This window comes from Rhinichthys klamathensis, unplaced genomic scaffold, assembly GCF_029890125.1.
Source record: "Rhinichthys klamathensis goyatoka isolate OS25496 unplaced genomic scaffold, OSU_Roscu_1.1 h1tg000020l_1, whole genome shotgun sequence".
NCBI lineage: Eukaryota > Metazoa > Chordata > Actinopteri > Cypriniformes > Leuciscidae > Rhinichthys > Rhinichthys klamathensis.
Window position 1 is genome coordinate 3,096,355 of NW_026606571.1, and position 15,723 is coordinate 3,112,077.

Sequence of the window (15,723 nt, forward strand, 5' to 3'; positions counted from 1 at the left end):
GAGAGCAGTGCCTAAATATAAATGGTTAAGTCAAGACGCTCTAGATGGCACAGCCTAATAGGTCCTTTTTATGCAACCTGCAAGCAATCATATCATTAACGTGGCAAGCTGATTGGCCTCTGCTGATTCTGCCACCAATGAGATTGCTTGCTCAACATTAAAATAGTCTGGTTCAGAGTTCACTGGAGTGCTCTGAAAACTAAACCTCTTAAGATAAATGAACAGTCTTTAATTATTCCAAATCACTAAACAATGTTGCATTGTCTGCATTCAAATCATGTTTGATGGTTTGCAAGTTGTGAATGTTGCAAGGAGTGAAATAAGCTTGCAAGAGAACATACACCCATCCATCACACTGAGGTATTATCATTATTGTGAAGTGCGAATATAATTAGTTACTAATCCACTTTTTGGTGTCAACCAACCCAATCTAGCAGAAGGGGAGGGGCTTGTCTTTGATTGGTGGAGGTTTCTTCGTCCTTTGTTCTGATTGGTAGTTGCGCGTCAATATATGCCCACACAAATAACACTGAATTGTGGAGTTATGAGTTTGTAAATGACAGACTGGAGTGGTAAATGTAACCTTTTAGAGGTGTGAGATTACATTCAGGCCTGTATTGAGGGCATCGATTCAACATTTTTAAAAACATTTTTAGATCAAATTACTTGTGCTTTGCTGGGCAAATACATTACTTGTAGCACTGTCCAAGGCATTTTTTGCTTGTTCTGTCTTAAACAATTTGTGTTGAGGATCATTGTCCTCTTAGCTTTCAAATAAGTCTGGTTCTTTTTATTGTATTTATGACTAGTGTACTGCATGGGAAGAAATCCATATTAGTTATTACTGGATCGATTGTCATCTTCTGAACTATTATATGCCTTTGTATTGATTATATAAAGCTAGACAGCTTGTTCAAGTAACAGTCTAATTGAATGTCCTTCATTTAAACACTATTTGTCTGACCTTGGAGCAATTCAGTAACCCTTACAAGGTCTCTGTCTCTTGAGCATTTGCAATCCTTTTCAAATAAATGATTAAATCATCTTATAATCACACTCCTAAATCAGAACCAACTTAGTCAATAAAGACAGAAAGCATGCTTTTTCTGTTATGTGTTTAATTAAATCCTCTTTATCAATGACTTTGATAGAGATCAGTTCACATTTTAGGTTAATGCAGAACCAACAGATAATAATTCATAAACGTTCTCGCCATCTTACATATTGAAGGAAGCTGAAGCTTCTCCCAAATGGTTTGTCAAAAATCCCAAACTGATGCTTGTCTCTTGAGAGACAAAAAAGAAAAACTGAAATTTCTTTCATTAGCATTAGTGAGGTCTCACATATATCATTAATATTGCTAGTTTACAAGTGAGCAGAATTATTAGTTTAAGTGCATTTCACGTGAATTATACAAATGTAGTAAAAAGTCACAATACATACAATTATGTAAAGCCGTCATAGCACCAGTGGTATAATTTGGGTTTCAATCTGTGAAATAGTTTCACAACAGAAACAGTCATTCCCTAGTGTCACAAACAATATAAACGGCTTAAGAAGAACATAGACAGAATTACTTAAAATAAACATTTCTGAGTGTATGTTTGCTTTACATAGTTGCATTCAATGTGACAAGGTTTACTTGTATGTTAACCTGATGTGATTACTACAGGAATAACTGATAAATATGGGGGGAAAAAATCATGAGACAATTAGGGATGAGTTGTTTTTAATGTCTCAAGATTCAAAGGACATTTAGAGCCATTAAGTTAGCAGCTGGTGGGATAAAATACTAATACTTCTAACTGCTAGTAAGCATTGATAGTGAGATTAAATCATTTATGTTTAGACATGCCACAATATATTTTATAAAATACACAGGGAATTCAATTTCCTTTAAAGTAGTAGGCCATGGCCCGAAGCTTGGCTTTTGGAATTGTACACACTACATGGAACATGTTAAAGAGAAATATTCTTGTGCTACACAATAGATGATGGAACTCCCATTAAGTGTATGCTAAACATGTCAAATATTTAGATAAGAGTGTTATTAATCACTGCAGTTACATACACCTGTCTACATCAAACAACACATCTGCCCAACTTTAGGCAGTGCAAAACAGCCAACGTGAGTGTGTAAAACCATCAGCAAAAGTACTAGCATGCTTGACACTTTTGAACTAGGCCAACTGAAGATTTTACATAAACAGTGAAGCTTTTTGACACATAAAATTGTACAATTCATAGACAGACAGACATTCCCATCAATGTTTGCATAGCGAGTTAAAATCACAGTATTGTTTAAAGTTTAGAAATAAAAGACAGTGGTGTCTTTCATGATCTCTAAGGTCATTATGATTTTTATGTGTAGAAAAAATTTGTCCTTGCAGAATGAAACTTGCTGTATGGCAAAAAGCAAGTGAGCAGTGCAGCACATTCTGTTCATTTTTTGGTACATGTGAGTATATATTGTGGACTAAGGTGAAGCACCTTGACATTCGTGAGCCATGAAGTGAAATAAAATAAAAAGTTGAGTTTAGCACCCATCTCCATTTTATTCACCAGGATGGATCACTCAACATTGCAGTCCTGATGGGTTATATGGCTTTAGTTTCTACGAGAGAAAAGTGACTTTGGCAACCATAAACATACTCAAAATATCAATGACAGGATGAAATAGGATTTTTTGTTTTTTATAAGAGCTTTTTTTAACAATTAAAAAACTTTTTTTTAGTTTTTTTTTTTTACCAAGTAAACATTTTTCATAAGCAGCTTTCATTTTTGTCTGTTGAACAAAAACAAAACAGATCTAAAATATGAGGAATGAGAATATTAGTTTTAGTAAACTCCCCTGTACCATGGAGATGGTGAGAAAACGGCCTAAATGCCTTATACAACCGTGATTTCTAAACATAGATGGGATGATTCTGAAAAATAAAGTCCTTTTCCTTCTCAGGTACTCAAAATCAGGCAGAATCTTTAACTATGAAGTTCCTGCACATCATGCATACCAAAACAGAGGTCATGTTTCTGAGATAAGGAAAAAAAGCATGTACTAGAGATAAAATAGCATTAGTTTGAGCAAAAACACAAAATTAAGCTCTCCTAATAGGTTCTGAGAAACCGCACAATTCAATAAATCACACAAATATTGGCTATCTTCACAGATGGCACTGGATTGATGCCATCACTAACCGCTTGTACCCATAAAATGAATACCTGAGTGTAACTAGCGAGACGCATGGAAAGGTAGGTTAGCATACATAAACTAGCAATTTTTAAACATATTCAGGTTTGCACAGAATGTTTAACTCAAAATCTAACATACATCAAAAAAGTGAATAATTTAAGGCATTCCCCACCTCTCAAAATAAATAAATAAATTCACGCTGAATTTCCAGATTCTAGTGAAGAGCAGAATTTGTGAAGAGGCTTTGTCCGAAAACTAATCACTTTCACTCCGACGAAGGAAAAAGAGAAAATTGAAAAGAGCTTAAGGAGAGGAGATGATATGGACTGAGTGAAGGAGAGCAAAGGATGAATCTCAAGCCTCTCTCAGTTTTCCCAACCGAATCAGTAGATGTTGGGAAGGTCAGAGTACTTCCTGTCAAAGTAACCACCCTTGAAGATCCAGTCTGCTGCCCCAGTGTATGGATTATTGCCTTGCTGGAACCATCTGAAAGATGGGAGGCCAAAAAGGTTATGAAGATAAAACTTTTTTTTTGCACTAATATTTAATCCTTTCAAGACCTATCAAAAATATTTAAATGATGATATGTGCTTTTGTAGAAGCCTCAAGTCAATGTGATTTCAAAACTATTGTAATAGTCAGTTTATCATTTAAATTTTGCAATCATTTACTGTATAGTTCATTTAGAATTTTGTTTTTGAAGGTTGTAATGTTGCAGTCTCAGAACTGTCTTGCTTGATTCAACACTTCATTGGAGGATTTTTTTTAATGCCTACAGACAAAATTTGTAAATGTGCAAAACAATCCAAGAAAACAAACCGCAGAAATAGTGGGCGGTCACTGTTGTGCTCTTAATCCAAATACTCACCTTGTAGACCATTCTTCCTCATCTTTAGCACGCTCTCTTCTGGCAGCTCTCTGCTTCTCTTCCAATCTCTCTTTCTCTTGACTTGCAGTATCTGGAATTTAAGAGTAGCTTCTAAATTTAGTGGTAAAATAAGTAGAGCAACATCCAAGAGGTAGCTTACAGGACAGATGGTAACAGAACGGGCCAAAAGAGAGATTGCCCATACCTATATCCCCATTCTCCATAGCTCTGATGTCTGGCCGCAGGCGACAGTCTGTTGGTGGTAAGACTCCTATCATGCCAGGCTCCAGCTCGTTAAGTGTCATTGCAAAGTTAGTAAAATTATACATCTGAATAGAATCCAGGAAAGAGGACAAAGAGAGAATTAGTACTGCATTGCAAAACTAGCTAGATAAAGTATCTGCATTTGTAAGAGTGAAAACAAGAAGGATTTACAACTGGTATTAGCATCCGTCTCGGGAAAGTGTCCAGTGTCATTTCATTTTGGTTGACATGCCAGTGGCGTAGCCAGAATTAGATTTTTTTGGGGGGTCCCATGTTAAAATGAACGGGCCACAATATATACTGTATATTAGCCAGGCCCCACTGGCTACACTACTACGACATTTGTACTGCAGATGAAATGTGGTCAGATGCAATCAACCAATTATGCTTTTTACATTTTCAAATTTCTTTAGTGTGTAATGTTGCTGTTTGAGCATGAAAAAGGTCTGCAGAGTTACAAAGCACAAAGTCTACGCCATAGAGAGTTATTCTCTATATCAGTAAGCACTGTTTCTGAACTCCTTGAAACGCCTCCATTTTAGTCTTGAGTTTTCTTCCGGTAACGTACACATCACAATATTCTTCATTTAAATAATTCCTACCCTCCAAAAAAGGGGGCAAGGCCTGGGTGTGTTGCGTCAGTAGTAGTAGTGTGTTGAAACTCATGGTTATGGTAAGGGCCGTGACATTTTGAAAACAAGCTCAAAGTGGCTGACCAATCACAACACACTTGTCAAGCTGACCAATCAGAGCATACTGGGCTTTTTGAAAGCAGGGGCTTCATAGAGACAGGAACTAAACAGAGTGTTACTGACAGACTAGGAGAGAGCTGCTGCAACAATATAAAATATGCAAAAAATTATCTTTTTGAAACATTCAAATCATGAAAACCTATTCTTATAGACCTCAAAAACAAAATCAAGACTTTGTAAAATAAGGCCTCTTTAATACCATGTGAAATTCCAAGGTTGTGATTACCTGTGTCGAGTGTGGCGGTCGAGGGGCTATTCTCCACAGAAGAGCACTGCCTGGGATCATAGTGACTGTCTCCTGGACATCTGGCATTTCATCTGCATCATCCCCCCCTGTACCCTGTTCCTAATCACATGCATAGAGTACTACCATTAATGCCCTCAAATGCACCATGTTTATTAAAAACTACAGATAGAGTAAGATCAGGGAACCACATAGCATAACTAACTGAACAACAAACTCTACTAAGGTGGCTCAGTTACTGTAGCATCACTGCTAAAACCCACTGTCTTTACCTTCACCTCTCACAGAAATTGCATGTTAATACAAAGGAGGAAAAGAGGTTATATATATATATATATATATATATATATAAAACACTGTTTACTTGTATGAAATATAAATAAATAAAAAACATTTTATTTAATTACATTTTATTTTTCAATTAACACTACCATTCAAATGTTGGGGTCAGTAAGATTTCAAGAAATTAATAGTTTTATTCAGCCATGAATTTGAACTATCACACACACACAAAATTATCACCGTTTTAATATATATAAAAAAGAACAACTGTTTTTAAGATTAATAATAAGAAATGTTTCTTAAGCACCAAATCATATTAGAATGATGTCTGAAGGATCATGTGAACGAAGACTGGAGTAATGTTGCTGAAAATACAGCTTTGCCATCACAGGAATAAATTACATTTTAAAATATATTAAAATAGAAAACAGATGTTTTGAGTTGTAATAATATTAAAAACATTGATAAATCATACAGACCATGTACATGTAAATCATGTACAGTAGTGTATATTTAATATGTATTCTATTGAAATAAAATAAAATTACTGATTAAATATCACAGAAAAAATCTGACATAATGTTTGAATAGTGACATAAAAAACAAAACTCCAACAGAGTTACACATTGGAAAGAACTCGCTCTGGCTGATCTCTCTTTAGCAAAGATCCTGAAACTTTTTCGGTTGGCATAGTGTTGCAACCTCTATTAAGGATGCGGCAGAGCCCTTTTGGACTTCCATGTGAAAACATAACAGAAAAGTATGGCTCTGCAGTAAGAGATAAATGACTAACACATTTTACCTGCTTGTGTTTCTTGGAATCTCCTCCACTTTTCTTCTCTGCTTTCCTGTTGGCTTCGAAGACTTTTGGCTCAATGCTAAATACGCACTCCGTCCACTTCCCGTAGAGAACGTGATGCTTCTTTTTACTGAAATACACCCAAAAACAATGAGTCATATATACAAACATCAAATCCATAAAAAGGTAATAATAAAACTACATTTACAATCCATCTGTAAAAGACATTGCTGATGCCTTAAGTGCTACAGACTGAGTGAATGTGCAGTGTGAACACTACAGGCAAGGAGCCAGATATACCCACTGACATTTGATACGAACGACTGCTCACCTCTTGTCCTGGATATATCCCTCAACCCTATGCAGCTCTTTGCCAAACATGCCGCATGGCTTAAAATTCAGCACACACTTGTCCCCAGTGCTAAAATGAACAGAGAGGAGGTTTCCCAATCAAGAATAAGGCAACAACCACACTGGGTGAACATTGATCCACAATGATACATGTGGATCAGTAGCCTATTCGACAACATTATATAAATGCTGTAAAATGGTATAGAGTGAAAATGCAGGTCGGATATTTAGTGTCAGAAAGGAAAGAGATGATATACCTGTGGTTGACAATCTCCACTGTCCCATACTGCTCAATCCACAGTTTACCCAGAATAACATTATGCACACAGCACATAGGGTTTGTCCATGTGTAAGCTTCTCCGTGCCTGAGGAAAAAAATTATAACATTAGTTAACATAAACTAACTATGAGCAATATATTTTTTAGATAATACTTTATTTTAAGGTGACGTAGTCACATGTTACTACATATACTTACTATGCATAATTACAAGTAACTAACCCTAAACCAAACTCTAACCTCTATAGTAAGTACATATTTATTTGAGTAAGTACAATGTAACTACTTCGCCTTAAAATAAAGTGTAACCTATTTTTACAGCATTTACAACCTTTGTTAATGTTAGTTAGTAAAAATACAATTGTTTCTTTGTTTGTTCATAATACCTCGCAATGCATTCACTAATGTTAACAGATGACTTTTGATTTAAAAAATGTATTAATGTAGAAATTAACAAATGCTGTAGAAGTGTTGTTCAAGTGTTGTCCTTTAGGTCATCTTAACTAATGAAGAATTAAAAAAGAGCTCAGACACTAAATCTCTTTTATACACTTACAAAACATGCTGAATAATAAATGGACATTCCAGCATGCTCTTTATCTAGCAAATAAAGCTACTTCCAAAGCAACTTACAGTTCACTGAGGACAGAGAGAGGTTACGTGCCTTGCTCAAGGGTGTGACTGTGCTTGAATATCTCAGTGACTCTCCAGCTCCAATAAAAAAAGTGATCATACTGTACTTGGTGTTGTCACATGAATAATACTCACTTGGACAGCTCAAGTGTCATGGTGCCTTTAGGCTCAGCCTCCACACTCTTCCCCCAGAATTTCAGTTTAGGATAGATGGAGCCGTGAAACGAGAAGTCCTGATTGAGTGACTCTGCGTAGAAGGCGCTGATTGGTGGATGGTGGCTCACCTGTTCTGAGATCATGCGATAACCCTCATCCTCCCTGAGCACAGATATGCAAATCATTAGTGCAAGCTAATTTTGTAGAAGACGTATAGCGTTTGCTCTGTACATTTACCTTGTAAGCTCAAAAGTCTCTCCTAATAAAGGATTAAAAGGTTTTCCAGTTCTGTCCCATTGTGAAGCAACTGCAGAAACGGCGAACGCTGCAACAAGCTGACAAATAAGATGCAAAAGGGTTTGTTTGAGTCTTCCATGCAAGCACACATGTGAGAGTAAATAATAGAGGAGGTACTAACCTGCATACGCTCAATAGAGTCCGAATGTTTACAAGCTTTATGGATGAGGTATGTATGTTCCATGTACTCTGTAATCCTCTGCAAGAAGCTCAGTGGTTCGTTGAAAACAATAGGCATTGTTATCTTGGACAGCTCCTGCAAAGATAAAGTATTCCCAGATAGAACTGGCTTGGCATGGCTTGGACAACGACAATACAATCTACATAAGATGTTTCTTTTAGAAGTTCCTATTTCATGCTTTGTTTAAACTGAGCACTTTTGACCAAGCTGTTGTTTGGTCAAAGTAGCCTACGCTCACCATTCCAATGCATTTCTTCAGGAAGCCCCATACACTGAAGTCATTTCTGGAGAACATGGGCGCTGGAAGAGTAGTTCTGAGCACACGGACACACATATTAATACATTACTCAATCCAACAGATAAAGATCTTCACATTCTGTTTCCTGCCGCTATATTATTTCACATTATTCTGACACCTTACCGCCTCTCCAACACTCCATTCTCAGACGGCACTTTGCCATTCACCCTCTGCTTGATCGCATAGACGCAGGCATCTTTAAAGCTGACTTCACACGAGTCGTCTGATTCCAAACCTGAGACGGAAGGAGAGATTTAGCTATAGGTGGCGAGAAAATGTGATGTACCTTACTTAACTTAATTCCATACCTGTCTCAGCATCATAGAACTCTTCCTCGCTGTTCATGATGGACAGTTGTTGCTGTTGATGTCAATCAGAAGGCATCGTTTCACAGCTTGAATGTGTTCTGTAGATCAAACCAGAGAGCAGTAGGTTTGAATAATAAATGGATATAAAGACCTACAGCTGGACATCATCAGTCCAACTAATAACAATGAATCATTAATGTACTGTAGACTATGCCGTGAACCTGGAACAAACTGGTCACCATCTATTCCCTTATTGAACACACAGAACAAATCCAATCACCTCACTGCAGTCTTTAAACAGCTGTGCTTGGCAAAACCATCTAATGAGAGTGTCTGCCCAAGCTAATCCTTTAATGGCCAATGGCAAAGCGAGAGAGAGAGAGAGAGAGAGAGAGAGAGAGAGAGAGAGAGAGAGAGAGAGAGAGAGAGAGAGAGAGAGAGAGAGAGAGAGAGAGAGAGAGAGAGAGAGAGAGAGAGAGAGAGAGAGAGAGAGAGAGAGAGAGACTTTGGCAATATTGTGCTATTGTACACATTCATGCCAATAAAGCTGAATTGAATTGAATTGAATTGAATTGAGAGAGAGAGAGAGAGAGAGAGAGAGAAAGAGAGAGAGAGAAAGAGAGAGAGAGAGACATTATTGCAACTGACTTTACCTCTTCACAGTGTGGGCTTAATCAAATGGGTCATAAATTGAGAAATCAAAATGTACTTGATCTTTTGACATAAGAGTACAATGTCTGACTTGTACTAAAAAATATCCTGTACGTTTTCAGCCCAAAAACAGCTTTTATAGAAACCAAGCTGCTTAAAGTCTGACAAAAGACGGCATCAGCAGAAGAAGATCAATGCCTACTTCTACATCATTGCCTCTTTAGCCCCGCCCACCGATTTGCACATGTAGTGGGAGGTGAGAGAGAGAGAGAGAGAGAGAGAGAGAGAGAGAGAGAGAGAGAGAGAGAGAGAGAGAGAGAGAGAGAGAGAGAGAGAGAGAGAGAGACAAAAACACAGTACTTACTGTGATTAGATGCCTCTGAGGACTACAAGACTTTTTGCAGTCTTTGCATTGCCTGCTTCTTGTGATCTTAAGAAAGTGTGGATGAACTTTATTTTTAACGAAGTTCCAGATTGCATCAGTAAGACAATGCATGTCATTTTTAAACAAAACACAGTTTGACGCAGGCTTTTTTACTGGAGCCGACAGTAATGTGTAACAATGTAACAGTGTAACATTGTTTTCCGTTTTCACCATGTGTCACTATTGCTTTGTCTGTCCTTTGATATCCTTATCATATCAGGAAAGTTGACATTTTTTAAATACATAAAAAAGGTTAATCATGAAGGAAGTGTATTCAAATAATTGTATGAATTAGATTTAAAATATATTTATGAATAAATAAAAAAGGACAAATTGTGTATAATGCCATTGACCCACACGCGAACAGAAACAGGAATAGAGTGCTAAAAGGTGAAACTCTATAAAATGAAGGATTCAAGCTACTCTTCAACAGCCCTTATACAGCTGATGATGACCACCAAAATGCAAAGCAGTATAAAAAAATAATTGTCCATATAACGGAGGCGGGCACCATGCAAATTATTTTGAACATGGACAGGCAAAGCAGACACTTATCAAGTTGACAGCTATCACATATTCAAACACCCATGTGGTAAACTGCCAATAGAGGAAGTCTTGGCTGGCTGAGCAGCACGTAGCCCCGGTCGTTTTGCAACCACACAAATTCAAGGTAGGTTAACGGAAATGAATGCAGACTAGAGATGGCAGTGACTGATCACACGCTTTGGATCAGAACAAAGAAAAACCTTGGACTCTTAATGTGAATGATAGGGTGCAAGGCAGCCAAACTGTAGGACGCTACAGTAAAACAGGCCATTCGTAGAAACTAGGGCTGGGCGATAAAACGATAACGATAATATGTATCGCGATATGTATCGCGATAGACACGTGATCGATATCAATAAAAAATGTGTTCGATAAAACGTTCGATATTTTTTTTCTTCGTCGGAAGAAACCACAGGTTGCGAAGCAAGTTTGGTTGCATTATCAAAGGCACTCGCTCTCTGGTAACCTAGCAACGTAGGGAGTGACACGCTCAGGCAATCATGTAACGTGTCAGTTTGGTTGCGCCATCGTTGTCTCGTGGTGCTGGGTTCCTTCCTCTTCAGTAACCGGCGATTGATAAGCAGAAAATGAGTGCCCTTCATCTGCATGCCATGCAGGCTAGAATTGCGAAACATTATTGGATAATTCGCTCTATTCGCGTTTGATGTGAACACAGCATAATGAACAGGCTGCGATGTCAAGATTGCAATGCTGGAGTGTCTGTGTGTGTGTGGCGAGAGAGAGAGAGAGAGTAGGCACGGGCGCGAGAGAGAGAGACACGCGGGCGCGATCGAACAGTGGAGACATAAAAACATACTCCGTCATTTTGTTAATACAGGACATCATTCAGTCTGCAAAGTGTTTACTTATATTTGTGTAGGCCTATACTCGCAATAAAACACAACATTGTGCTTTTGTCACACTGTATTTCTTGTCAAACTGTAACCTACAACTGTCACACACCGTTTTAAAAGCAAAACATATTTATCCAACCCCTTTGTAAAACAGTCTGTGTGTTCCATCTTTTGGACATTCATCATATCGCATTGGTTTTCATTTCTTGTCCTCAAAACAGAGCACTAATCTGTTTATTTTTAAGTTACACGTTGATTAAAAAAGAAAGTGAAATGTGTTGGTAGATTATTTTATATGGAAATCAATTATTTATAATTCAGCTGAGAATAAAGTTAGGGTTAATTAAAATTAAGGAAAACAAATATATTGATCTGAAATATAGCAAATTAATTTTAAATTCATTCAGGTACAATTACCAAACATATCTCATATCTATCTTTTTATTAGTTTAATTAATAAACCAATTATATAAAACTATTATCAGTGCACTATAAATAAACTGGTTCTATGCCTTTATTAATAAAACTTATTTAAAAAATACAAGGCTTAAGACATTTATAAAAATGCCTTCTATATTTCTGTTTTGCTTTTCACTCCATTGTACCGAAATCGTACCGAACCGTGATGTCTCAAAAAAAAAACATCAAGCAGGGGGCACATACGATCACAAACCCCCCTCACCCACGTCCCGCCACGCCACTGCCACCTTTTTTACTCTGAGGAGTTTGCAGGTCTGATTGTGAATTTAGACTTATGTTTACATTTTAATTATTTGAGTTTTCCATGGTTGTGTTGACATTTCTGTCTTGGGATTGTAATCAGAGGAAGGTTAAGTTTAAAATAAAAATGTTTAAATGTAATATATATTTTTTCTCCTGGTCCTTATTTTAAATGGGTCATAAAAAAAATCAATAATTATCGATATCGACCGATATGAAACACTGATATCGTGATACAGTTTTCAGCCATATCGCCCAGCCCTAGTAGAAACCACGAAGAAACGTTGAAGATAGCTTTCAAAATCAAGAATCTGTGAATAATACAATATTTCAATTAAAATATCAACAGAAATATCATCTAATTCCATTTACATAAATACATTACACACAATATACAGCCTTCAACACTGCATACATTACCCAAACAGATGTTAACAGTATTATTGAATCATTATAAATCTGCAAGAAAACGCCCTAGATAACATATTGACAGATCACAACCTTTTTATACTTCATTTTAAACATTTCAAAATAATCAAGTAAATAAAATATCTCAGAATCTTTCAGCTAAAGTGAAATTTGGATGCACGGCCTTTGGCTATAATGGGCTACTAACAGTGAACAGAGAAATCTAGTCAACTGACTGGAAAATGATAGTGTTACAGATCAATGGTGACTTAAGAGAACCACATAAGTACTTGGTTCTCTAGAAAAAGCTGTGCAGTTCCTGGTGGTTATACTTGGAGAAGCTCATTTAGATATCACCAATTGCTATTGTACATGTCATAGATCCCCTAAATAATGCCATTTATTTTCAAGTTGTAACATTTGCTGTGCAAAAATACCTAAACAATGGTCTATGACTTGCAACTACCTGTATACGTTGTAAGTTATTGTTTGTTCAGCTGGCTCTCATTTATCCCAATATTACCAATAGTTTTGGACTTTATATTGACATTTGACACATAAAGTTAGCTTACTAACTGTTGCTGCTTCAGTCTTAACTGACGGAAAGCACTATATGAAATAAACATATTATTAGCAGCAGTGGTAAAATAAAACAGCTTTGTCTAGATTAGAAGACTGGAGTCACGTGTACACTACCACTCAAAAGATTTAAATCAGGGAGATTTTTTATGTTTTTAAAAAAATAAGCATCTTATGTTCACTAAGGCTGCATTTATTAGATAAACTACTGTAAGTAATAGTGTGAAATATTAAAATTAAAAATACTATATTTCTATTTTACTGAAATTTCAAATGTAACTTATTCAGCAGCCATCACTCCAATTCTAAGTGTCATATGATCTTTCAGAAATCATTTTGGTGGTCAAACTCAAGCAACATTCCTTTTCATCAATGCTGTGCTGCTTAATATTTTTGTGCAAACTTTGATACTTTTTTTCCCCAGCGCTTAATAATCGAGTCAAAATACTTCCCTAAATTTGTACCGCTGTCAACTAACAAATGGATGTGTCTGATCATCTCTCATAATGAGTGTCACTGAATGCAGTGGAGCAGATTTAACCCATCAAAACTACAGGGCAAACAGCTGATCCAGATATTACTTAAAAGACATTTAGAATGCACTGCTTTCTACAAGATCACATGAACATGGTAACTAAGCACCATGTGAGCATAACACAATTCACCCATCCAAATAATAGTCTAACGTCCAGCCATCCGTGCATGAGGGCAAGCTGACATTCAGGTAATGCACTGTTAGATACACAAACATATCTGATGCTATGAATAACCTGCCTCGCTCGGCATCTCCAAACTAGATCTACTCCGGGCGGAAGGCACGGGGTGTTTGGCTTGAGCTGTTTTGACCCGCGTTAGCCGCTAGCAATGCGCCTTGACCAATAACAAACCCGCATATTACCCAACAACCCATTTGATTTAGTGAAAACCTTAAACAAAGCACAAAATAACACGACGTGTAGCGTCGATCTTGCTCAGCAAGCGTATACTGTGCATGTGTCGCGTTACCTTTCAATAACGTAAAGCTGGATAGCTCCTTTCTCCGGCGGGACAGAAAACAAGCGCCCAGTTTGGGAAGAGACTGACAGTGGGGCGGATACATTTCGCCAGGACAGGAGAACAATCTGGATTGGAGGGTTGAGTAACGGCTCCAAACGCAGAGGGGCGGGGAAATGGTTGATTGACAGAAGAAGTAGCTTATTGTGAAAGAAGACCCCTTTACGAACGCACGATAATAACCTTTCGAAGGGGCGGGGCTATATGATGTTACATAAAGGGGTCGGTAGCCTACTAAAAAGGCAGGGATGTGGGTTATTTATAATCATAATACCGGTAACAATAAATATCGCCGTTGGCTGGCAGCGGCGCTCCTTGATTGAATATGACTGCTGTCCAGGGAGAATTCAAAATATGACATGAAGCTGTTCGAAGCTTTAATTTAGCCTACCTGTTTTATTAGTGTGATCTGCGATCTATGTATTAGCCTTATTCATAGAATATTTTCTATTTTTACTGCTTTTTCTTATTCACGCCCTAAAATCAAAGCGTTGTCTTGTCTATAAAACTAAATAATTCTTAAATTCTAGAGAGCATTTGATTGGACAGAAAATCTAATGAGAAGTTGTGAAAAGATGAGAAGTAGTGCAGTTTGATGTTATCAAAATCATTGATCCATATTTGATTCAGTTTTGATTCAAAACATATTATATTCAGTTTTGAATGCTTATCTTCTAAATGTGAATTGTGTCATTGTTTTGGAGCACACTAGCTTATAGATAACAGTAGGCTAAGGCTAACATCACTAAAACCCCAAAAACTTAATTTTGATTTCATGGGGATTTTATTGGTGGTGGGGTGGTGGGGTGGTGGGGTGGGGGGTGGGCATTCGTTAAAGGGTTAGTTCACCCAAAAATGAAAATTCTGTCAGTAATTACTCACCCTCATGTTGTTCCAACCCAGTAAGTCTTCCGTTCATCTTCGGAACACAAATTAAGATATTTTTGATTAAATCTGAGAGCTGGATCACTCCTCCATAGGCTTCTTAAGGGATCGAAACTGACCGGCCCAAAAGTTATTAAAGACATCGTTAAAATAGTCCGAGTGACTACAGTGGCTCAACCTATAAGTTTATCAAGCGACGAGAATACTTTTTGTGCGCAAAAAACAAACAAAAATAACGACTTTATTCAACTAATCATTTCCTTCTCTGTACGGCCGTGATATTTCACGTAGTGATATTGCGCAAAGCTTCTAGGTTGTACGTCACACGTAGGCTCACTATTGGCCGACGCTGGTCGTGTGTGATGCGTGACGTACAACCTAGAAGCTTTGCGTAGTTTCACTACGTGAAATATCACGGCCCACAGAGAAGGAAATGATTAGTTGAATAAAGTCTTTATTTTTGTTTGTTTTTTTGCGCACAAAAAGTATTCTCGTCGCTTGATAAAATTATGGTTGAGCCACTGTAGTCACTCGGACTATTTTAACGATGTCTTTAATAACTTTTGGGCCGGTCAGTTTCGATCCCTTAAGAAGCCTATGGAGGAGTGATCCAGCTCTCAGATTTAATCAAAAATATATTAATTTGTGTTCCGAAGATGAACGGAAGACTTACGGGGTTGGAACAACATGAGGGTTAGTAA

General features: G+C 37.3%; 1 protein-coding gene across 2 annotated transcripts; it reads right to left on the reverse strand.

The window, feature by feature from the left end:
- Positions 1-2,328: 2,328 nt before the first annotated feature.
- Positions 2,329-14,188, reverse strand: osbpl2a (oxysterol binding protein-like 2a). 2 transcript variants are annotated; one of them, XM_056239743.1, is made up of 14 exons: positions 14,090-14,187; positions 8,903-9,000; positions 8,718-8,829; positions 8,535-8,610; positions 8,237-8,371; positions 8,056-8,153; positions 7,798-7,980; positions 7,008-7,115; positions 6,731-6,820; positions 6,403-6,529; positions 5,301-5,420; positions 4,264-4,387; positions 4,059-4,149; positions 2,329-3,676 (listed from the first exon to the last, which is right to left on the reverse strand). In XM_056239743.1, exons 2-14 carry the CDS (start codon positions 8,937-8,939, stop codon positions 3,574-3,576), a joined length of 1,404 nt encoding a protein of 467 aa, XP_056095718.1. In that variant the 5' UTR covers positions 8,940-9,000; positions 14,090-14,187; the 3' UTR covers positions 2,329-3,573. The 2 variants fall into 2 exon arrangements, with proteins under 2 accessions (XP_056095718.1, XP_056095719.1); XM_056239744.1 differs by lacking the exon at positions 5,301-5,420 and having other exon boundaries at positions 14,090-14,188.
- Between the last annotated feature and the right edge of the window lie 1,535 nt (positions 14,189-15,723).

Bases quoted from the DNA above. Each gene is read 5' to 3' on its own strand.
- osbpl2a (XM_056239743.1), bottom strand. From the start codon at position 8,939: ATGAACAGCGAGGAAGAGTTCTATGATGCTGAGACAG. The intron at 8,830-8,902 runs GTATGGAATTAA...CTTCCGTCTCAG, and splicing joins GTTCTATGATGCTGAGACAG to GTTTGGAATCAGACGACTCG. The intron at 7,116-7,797 runs GTGAGTATTATT...TTTTTTCCTCAG, and splicing joins ATGACACTTGAGCTGTCCAA to GCACGGAGAAGCTTACACAT.